We start from the raw sequence: 9076 nt of genomic DNA on the forward strand, positions 1-9076 counted from the left end.
AGGGAACACTACAGAAGAGAGGGAAGAGAGAATTTAAGAGCCAGAAAGTACTGAGAACAGCAGGAGAACAAGGCTGTCTAGATCAACTGAGCAAAGCTCACATGAGCTCACAAAACTCACGGGAACTGAAGCAGCAAGCACAAGGCCTACAGGGATCTATCTGCACCAGATGGTCTGTGTATATGTTAAGGCTTTCCATTTAGTGTTTTTACAGATCCCCCAGTAAACAAATCTGTCTCTTCTTCCCATGCTTGCTTTTGGGCTCTTTTTCTTCTGTTGGTTTGTCTTGTCCAATTTCAATGCAATGGTCTTCATGTTATCTTATATTTTGTACTGTTACCATTTGGAAGCTCATTCTTGTCTAATGAAAGACAGAAAGAGAGTGAATCTAGATGACAGGGAGGGAGGGAGAAACTGAGAGGTGTAGAGGGAGGGACATGTAAGATCATGACATACTGTATGAGAAAAGGACCCATTTTCAATAAAAGGGGAAATCTTAGTGGCTTAAAAATAGCAAATATTCCTTTGGGGTACACATCAGCAATTTGGACAAGATGAAGAGATGACATCTTTCTGGTCCATGATGTCTCTGGCCTCAAAAGAGACAAAATGGAGACTTAAAAACCATGGTATTTTTTTCTCTGTCTTTTTTGCTGTCTCCAATGGGGGACTTTCCACATGGGTTCTTCCATCATTACAACTCAAGATTGGTAGTCTTATTAAACGGGAGCTGAGCTGCTAAGTAAGTGCTCCAAGTAACCCAAACAAACACTAAGTAATTTACTAGTCAGCCTTGAAAGGCTGCATTGCTCCGACTGCACTTTATTATTTGTCAAGTCACTGAGGAAAGTACAGATCCAATGGAAAGGTTTTGTAATCTATGTGTTGAAAGATTGTTGAAGGAGGTGACAGAATTGAATCCACCTCGGATTTGCAGTGTTCATTTCTGGAGATTTGTAGACTAAGACTCGGGTCCCAGTTCTCATTCTTTACTCTTCATTTCTGAAGATATCACCTACAGTTGTGCTAAATTATTGTGATGCAAAGGTACCTATTTGAAAATTCTATGTGATATTTATTTACATATCCCCGGAATATGTCTTAGTTGCCATTGAACTAAAAACTAACAAGTATACGTGAAAGACCTGGAGAAATCCAGACCCCTTTAGCAGGAAAAACAGAGCCAAAAATCTAGGTTCTGTGACTCTGTTTCAATAACTAGCTGAAGATAAAGCTAGACTATAATCTTGAGAAACAGGGAGTTACCCCCTTGTGATTATCAATGGTATTTTCGGAATTTTCAATGACACTCTCCCTACCCCTTTTGGATTACTGGGCTGTGGTTTATTCCCTTAAAACCCCCTTCTTCCAGTTATTCGAGGTCGAAATCCTCCCCTGCGTGGGTTATGAGTCTTGGCCCTAGTGCACTGGTTCCTGTCCTGTCAAATAATCCTTGCGTGATTGCAGTAAAGATGGTCTCTTGTGAGTTACTGTGGGGGGGATGGGGAGGAGGATCGTGTTATCCCGAGACTTGGGTGAGAGTCTCCCCACACCGGGGGTGTTTCATATGTTCTGAAGCAACACATGAGGAATACAATGATCCTCTCAGAAATTGACGCATTTCGATATCATTATATGAGTTTATGAACTGATTTAATTTTAATAGGTAAATGTACAAAAACATATTTGTAAATATTATGTTAGAATTGTATAATTCTCAGTTTCTGGAACAAGCCAGATAGCTGACCTGGCAAGACAAACCAGTAGCCATTACGCCCCCTTCTCTTGCTGTATGATGATCATATGTTTTCTCTCTAACTTATCTTTCTCAGAAGAGAGATAGGAAAGATTCCATTCATTCACCATTTGCTACTTAGGTAATACAGAGGCTCCTCTGGCTCTCCTCTCCCTCAAGTGGTGAAAATATCTGATGCTGACCATGTTTTATCCCAGAGGTTCCCAAATCATTGTTTTCTACAAACACGTAAGCTGACATTTTCCTTCTGCAGTATTTTGAGCTGTCCTCACTGCTCCTGTGTGACCTCGAGAAATTAACTTATCCCCTTGGTGCTATGTGCTCCTCATCAAAACAATGACAATTTGGGACTATATGACCTGAAAAGACACCTTCTAAAGTTACTGTAAAACTGCAAACAACGAGACCTAAAAGTAGTAGGTTATTCTCTCACTACCCAAATATGCCAAAAATGAAAATCAAAATCTGCTAACATCTTTTATGAAAAACTTAAATTTTCTGTTAGCTGAAGAGAACTATTGCAAGCAGTTTTCAATGCATTTTTGACAGCTATTTTCTTCATGGTCCTAGAGCAGCTTTAATATCCAGTGTTTATTTCTTATGTTCTTTACTCAAGACGCGACAACTCCTTTCCTTAGTAGCAAAAATAAATAAAATTTTTATATCTGTCACAGGGAAATAAACACACTGGGAAAAGACTGTCCTGAGATAACTTGCTTTTAAATAAGTGAATACAGATGTGAGGTGTTTAACGACAAATCAGAGGAATCAGAGGAGGAAAATTCACCAGGATTATATAAATAATTACGTACTTGAAAGAATAAAAACCAGTGAAGGAAATAAAAATCGAAGTATTAAACAGTAGGCAGTAAATGTTATTTTTCCTTTGCTGGGTTTTACAGCCCTTCCGTCATCAAGCTTAGGCCTCCTGTATGCTATGCAAGTGTTCTACAGCTGAGGTATGACTCCAGCATATACTGTCATTTTTTGAAGGTAAATTAAATGGCAAGAAAATCACTTTACTTAAGAGACAAATTTAAATATTTTTTTGGCATATGTGCACTTAAAGTTTATTTTCTAGACAGTTTGAATATTGCAGTTCTTAGAATGGATACTGTTAATGCTCCATATCCAACCCTCATTTCCTGTCATCACCCAGGCTTCATTCAGAGAACTTCCTGCTGACTCAGTGTGTGCTAGTCGGTTAACTCGACACATTCTAGAGTCATTTAGGAAGAGAGAACTTCAATTGATGAACAGTTCCCACCACATTAGCCTGTGCTCAAGTCTGTGATACATTTGTTCGATTGATGGTTGATGTGGAAGGACCCAGATCACTGCTCGTGGTTCCACTCCTAGACCAGGGTTCCTGGGTGCTGTATGAAAACAGGATGAGTGAGGCACGAGAGCAGGCCAGTAAGCAGTATCCTTCCAGGGCTTCTGCACCAGTTCCTGCCTTGAGTTCCTTCCCTGACTTCCTTCAATGATGGACTATGATGTGAAAGTGAGATAAACCCTTTCCTCCCCGGATGCTTGTGGTTATGGTGTTTAATCACACCAATAGAAACCCTAACTAAATACTGTATAAGAGCCATGAGGCTTAGGTCATAACGGCTTCTCCTCTGATACTTCTAGGAGGTTCAGATCCTCATCACTGAAAGGCTGTTTCATAGGCTGTGAAATCTAGTACTTTCTACCTGAATTATAGAAAAAAAAATCATTTCAATGGATCTCAATCAACACAGGATTAAACTAACACAGGATTAACACAGGATTAAAAGGGTGAATGTAAGCATAGAGAGGGTCTTATTAGATAAAGCCTGCATCATAGTTTTCCAGGTCCCCTCACAATTTTTGGATGCTGGCCAAAAGATACAGAGTATATTGATCACCCTGTGACCACACCAGCTGCTTCCTTTCCTGTCAGGCTTGAACCCAACTATTGAATATTCTCAGATGCTGACGACGTTCCTTCCCAAAGCACGAATAGAAGCTCATTACTGCCTTGTGCCAAATTTCTTAGACCTTCCTGTAAACTCTAGACCGTTACCCTTCTGTGGAATATACTCGAAATGAACAACATTCTGTCACTATTGTTCAAAGATATAACACTAAGATAGGCGAAAAAAATGTCCGTAGTAATGCATTGGTCTAATTACCCTGGGAAAAGAGCTTCCCTGTCTGGGATCTTAACCCACCCCATTTTAGGATTGTTTGACACATTTTTTGTGGGTATCCCCCAGCCACTGATTTGGGGGACCACTCTAAGTCCTAGCACCCATTTAATATCCATTATTAAATCACTTTCATTTTACTGTGTGTGTGTGTGTGTGTGTGTGTGTGTGTGTGTATGAGGGGATGCATACCTCTACCTCAGTAGAAAAATGGCCATCCTGCCTCCAAGTATCTCAAAATGAGACTATGTCTGAGAACTGTCTCCCACCATTGTATAATTCTTTCTTATTTATTTGTTTGTTTGTTTATTTATTTATTTATTATGTATACAATATTCTGTCTGTGTGTATGCCTGCAGGCCAGAAGAGGGCACCAGACCTCATTACAGATGGTTGTGAGCCACCATGTGGTTGCTGGGAATTGAACTCAGGACCTTTGGAAGATGAGGCAATGCTCTTAACCACTGAGCCATCTCTCCAGCCCCCTGTATAATTCTTTCTAGGGCTGCAATTAAAGGCACGCAGCGCAGCATTGGGATTAAAGTCTTGCACCACCCGGTTTCTATGGCAACTAGTGCGGCTACTGGGATTAAAAGTGTATGTCACCACTGCCTAGTCTGAAAGGCTGACCAGTGGGGTTGTTTCACTCTCAGATTTTCAGGCAGTCTTTATTTATTAAAAGACAATTGAAATGCTAGTATGGATTATGCTCAGGGCACGTGCCCTTGCTTTCCAGAAGATGGGAGAGTGAATTCGGCAATTTAGAGAACAACTAGCAGAAAAACTAAGGGAATCACAGTTGAAAGACAGGAAGGTATTCACGCTGTGACTAGCAGATCAAGCCAGACCCACCATCTTCACACACAGATGGAAACCAATTGAGAACTCTTCACCAATTCTAGTCCTAATCATCACAGAGGCCGGAATGCTCTAAACCGGCATCTGAGGCCTACAGCCGAGATTTCTAAACTGGGCTGTAACAGTGTGTTTTATCGATGTGTTTGAAAACTACTTTTACGCAATAGTCCAGGCAAGAGCAGTTTCTTGCCCAAATGGCTATCAAACTCCATAAGGATCCTCTTCGATGCCCATCTTCTTCTTGAAGTAGATTGGCGCTGCCAGGAGCAGAGTGTCTCATTGTCATGAAAAGTCCTAAGTTATTAAAACATTAAATGTCCTATTCTGTAATCTTTGAAAGATATGAAGAATGTCTATCTAAAATTTATCTATGTACATCTAGAAAATCTAACTAAAATGACTAGAAACTAGCTTAGGGACAGGATCAGTCTTGAGAATGTGTTGTTTCTGGAAACCTCCGAGAAGCTGCTGCTGTCTAGTAAAGGTCTTCCTGGGTTTGTTAGTTATGCTTCTTGGGCAACTTGCTTGACTTTGCATCCGAATCTGCAGCTTCGTGTTTGAGCGAGATAATAATCAAACTTGGAGGTTTGTGGGACACAAAGGCTCCAGCTGATGTGGCTCCAGCTGAAAGATGTCTCGTGGTTAGAAAAAACAGACACAGAGAACCCACAGAGAGAGGACTACTGAACTTGCCTAAAGGTGAGATGATCTTTTGGGGTTCCTGATTCATGAAAGAGTCTGCAAGACATTCTTCAGGACAAACAGATAGTGACTCCTTTGAAATGTCCTGCTTCATGGAAATGTCTGCTGGAAACTATAGGCCTGTAGGCCGAAAATGGATGCCCCAACGGTACAGAGGAACTTTGGGTGACTGTCCAGGCAGCAAGACGTCTCTGTCATTTCTAGAGTTTTGGATTTCTTGTTTACTTAGGTAATATTATATTCTTCTGGAGTCTTTGATAAACTTGAAGAATGGTTAGTTATAGTTATAGTTTTCCATTGTTATGATAAAAGATAAAATAGATATAAATATTGTAACTGTAATTCTTGCTTGATAACTGTCTTGTTATTTGTAATTTTGCTATGTTAAAGTTAAAGCCTTCCTTTTTTTGTTTAAACAGAAAAAGGGGAAGTGATGTGGGAGTGTCATATATCAATCTGTTGATTTCATTGGTTAAGTAATAAAGAAACTGCTTGGCTGGCCCTCATAGGTTAAAACATAGGTGGGAGGAGTAAACAGAACAGAATGCTGGGAGGAAGAGGAAGTGAGCTCAGGCTCGACAGCTCTGCTCTCTGGAGCAGAGACGCCATGCTCCCATCTCCAGGGCAGATGCGAGAGCTCTGCTCTCTGAGGCACACGACCCAGGATAGATGTAGGCTAGAACCTCCCTGGTAAGCCACCTCATGGGCTACACTAGAAATGGGCTAGTCCAGGTGAGAGAGTTAGCAGAGAAGAGGCTAGATAGAAATGAGCCAAGCAGTGTTTAAAAGAAAAAAAAAACTATTTTTACTTAAGACTTTGCCACTATAGAAAGCTCATAAAATCGCTATTTCATTGGAATGTAAAATTATGTTATCCTAAACCTGTGTTGGATGGGGTGCTGTTGGAGGGGTTGGGGTGTATGGTCTGTTTGGCTCCAGAATAAATTCTCTTAACAATTTTGAAGCATGAATTACTTTTGCACGGACACAAAAAAGCTCACATCCTTGCTTTCCGATGCGCTCGCTTCCTGTTTTTATATTTTTATAAATAATTCTATGCTTCATCCTGGCTAAATCTTAAGTAATTTTCTTCGTAGAAGTCACTCACTCCAGTTTTTCCCGTAAGTCTCTCAAAAGAACTCCCCAGCCACGCCGGGCTTCAGAGTGGAGGGGGTCAAGCCGTGTCCCCCCCCCCATGCAACACATCACAGATGCTGCACTTCATGGAGACTCATGGATTCCCAGACCCTGCGGGGAGCCGCTGCATGCTACAGCAGGCCTAGGGTGCCTCTCTCCCACTGCACCCAAAGGCGGGCTCTGACAGACCTCCGGCCGCATTTGCCTAGACAGAGGCAGCCGCAAGGCGATGACCACAGCACCAGAAACTAGGTCGACCAACTGCGGTCAGCCCCGATCTCCGCAGCACTCCGACCGTGACCTTTCGACCCCTGATGAGGCGCGCTGACGTCACGAGCGGCGCGACCCGCAGGCAGCGCGTTTTACCAGCGTCAGGCCTGGCGCACGCCGGTGGCCGAGGCAGGAAAGCGGGCCCTGGCGTGGGGCGGCCTCTCCCGGCCTGGTCCTGAGCCGCCCCGGCATGTGGACGCTCTCCGGGCGGGCTCTCGCGCCATGGGCCGCCGGCGCTGCGCGCTTGCTGCCTCCCTACTCCCGGCTGGTGGCCGTCTTGGAACCCGGGGCCACCTGCACGCCCTTCAGCACGGCCGAGCTCAAGGTGACCGGCTCTCCCCGGGGATGGCGCTGGCTTCCGCGTGTGCACGGAGGGCGAGCCCTTAGACCCCCGGCTGCTCGCTAGATAGCCTGGCTTAGGGACAGGATCAGTCTTGAGAATGTGTTGTTTCTGGAAACCTCCGAGAAGCTGCTGCTCTCTGGGTTTGTTATGCTTCTTGGGCAACTTGCTTGACTTTGCATCCGAGTCTGCAGCTTCGTGTTTGAGCGAGATAATAATCAAACTTGGAGGTTTGTGGGACACAAAGGCTCCAGCTGATGTGGCTGCAGCTGAAAGATGCCTTTTGGTTAGAAAAAAAATGGACTTGTATTCGTCCTAATTCAGGGTTTTTGAAAGTGGTGCAGTTCTGAAGAACTTTGACCTGAATGCGATGGGTGAAAAAGAGACTACAATGCAGCGGTGACGGTTTTGTTTGGAGAGTTTCCCTATACCTTCATCTGCCTTATATTGAGTAACTAAGTGAAAGCTAAAATAGACGTTACAGGCATTACAGTTTCAGCTTGTTTCCTGATGATGAAAACCACCTGGGGGACAATGACTCGTGGGCGCACACACTTCCAACAGTTTGTGGTGTGTCTCACTGTGGTAAAGATTTTCTGAGAGCTTTTTGCTTGATAAGGTATTCTCATACTCTTGAGTCTGTCTTGCCCTCTCCATTAATGAAAGTAAATTTGCGATTGGCTCAATACATGACAGAAGTATTAAGTAAGGGGGTTTTATTTAGCTTTGTTTATGAAACTGACATATTGGTTAGTCTCTTGTAATTTGTTCTTTGTAGTTAGGCTTAGTCATATATTTTTATTGTAGGGAAAAAATGAAGTAAAGTAAGTGCAATAAGTGAAATTGCCCACAGATTAAGAGTCTTCTTTGAATTTGTAATTTGTTTTATGCAAATTTTATGCCTCTAAATGTGAGGTTCTGTTCCCTTTTTAGGAGAAACCTGACATGTCTAGATTTCCTGTTGAAGATATCAGAAATTTCAGTATCATTGCACATGTGGATCATGGCAAAAGTACGTTAGCTGACAGACTCCTAGAACTAACAGGTATTTTCATTTTATATCATAAGCTCGTGATTACCTCGAGTGATTGGGAATTTAGTTTTACCACGATGTTTTACATTTTGCTATTATATCTTTAATGTTTTATGCTTAATGTTTCGTTTTAAAACCTGGAGAAACCAATCAGTGCTTCTTCCGTTTCTAGGAACAATTGATAAGACAAAGAAAAATAAGCAGGTTCTTGATAAATTACAAGTGGAACGAGAAAGAGGAATCACCGTGAAAGCGCAGACAGCAACTCTGTTTTACAATTTTGAAGGAAAACAGTACCTTTTAAATCTCATTGACACGCCAGTAAGTTTCAGATTGACTTTGCAAAAATTGCTGAAGTTAGTCTTGTTGATATTCCAAACAAAATTCTCTCATTTGGGGGCTGAATTTGTACATCTACCTTTGGTATTTGTTTTCTCATTTTTTTGATGTTAGTGTAGCTTATTTCAAATGTTTTCACAACTTCCGCAGCACACATTTTACAAGTATTTGTCATATCAGATGATTAGCAATAATATCTGTTCCTTTAACAAACATAGCTGATATTTAAAGGATACCAATATTTTGCTTTTTAGGGCCATGTTGATTTTAGTTATGAAGTGTCCAGGTCACTCTCTGCTTGCCAAGGTGTTTTACTGGTGGTCGATGCAAATGAGGTAAGATCTTTCTTTATACATGACTTGACATGACCGTAGTAATGGAACACAACGTAGTAGTGATGGAACACAATATAGTAGTGATGGAACACAATGTGGTAGTGACGGAACACAACATAGTAATGGAATACA

The 9076-nt window shown here is 42.0% G+C and overlaps 1 protein-coding gene across 2 annotated transcripts in view; it reads left to right on the forward strand.

Annotated features, from left to right (window-relative positions):
• Window positions 1–7010: 7010 nt before the first annotated feature.
• Guf1 (GUF1 homolog, GTPase) overlaps window positions 7011–9076 on the forward strand; it is a 15394-nt gene continuing 13328 nt past the window's right edge. For both annotated transcript variants that reach the window (XM_005359303.2, XM_026785122.1), the window contains exons 1-4: window positions 7011–7222; window positions 8171–8282; window positions 8443–8591; window positions 8864–8944. In XM_005359303.2, coding sequence (XP_005359360.1) covers window positions 7088–7222; window positions 8171–8282; window positions 8443–8591; window positions 8864–8944 — 477 coding nt within the window. In that variant the 5' untranslated portion in view covers window positions 7011–7087. The remainder of the gene's footprint in view (window positions 7223–8170; window positions 8283–8442; window positions 8592–8863; window positions 8945–9076) is intronic.

Source organism: Microtus ochrogaster, linkage group LG1 (genome assembly GCF_000317375.1).
Source record: "Microtus ochrogaster isolate Prairie Vole_2 linkage group LG1, MicOch1.0, whole genome shotgun sequence".
NCBI classification, from domain to species: domain Eukaryota; kingdom Metazoa; phylum Chordata; class Mammalia; order Rodentia; family Cricetidae; genus Microtus; species Microtus ochrogaster.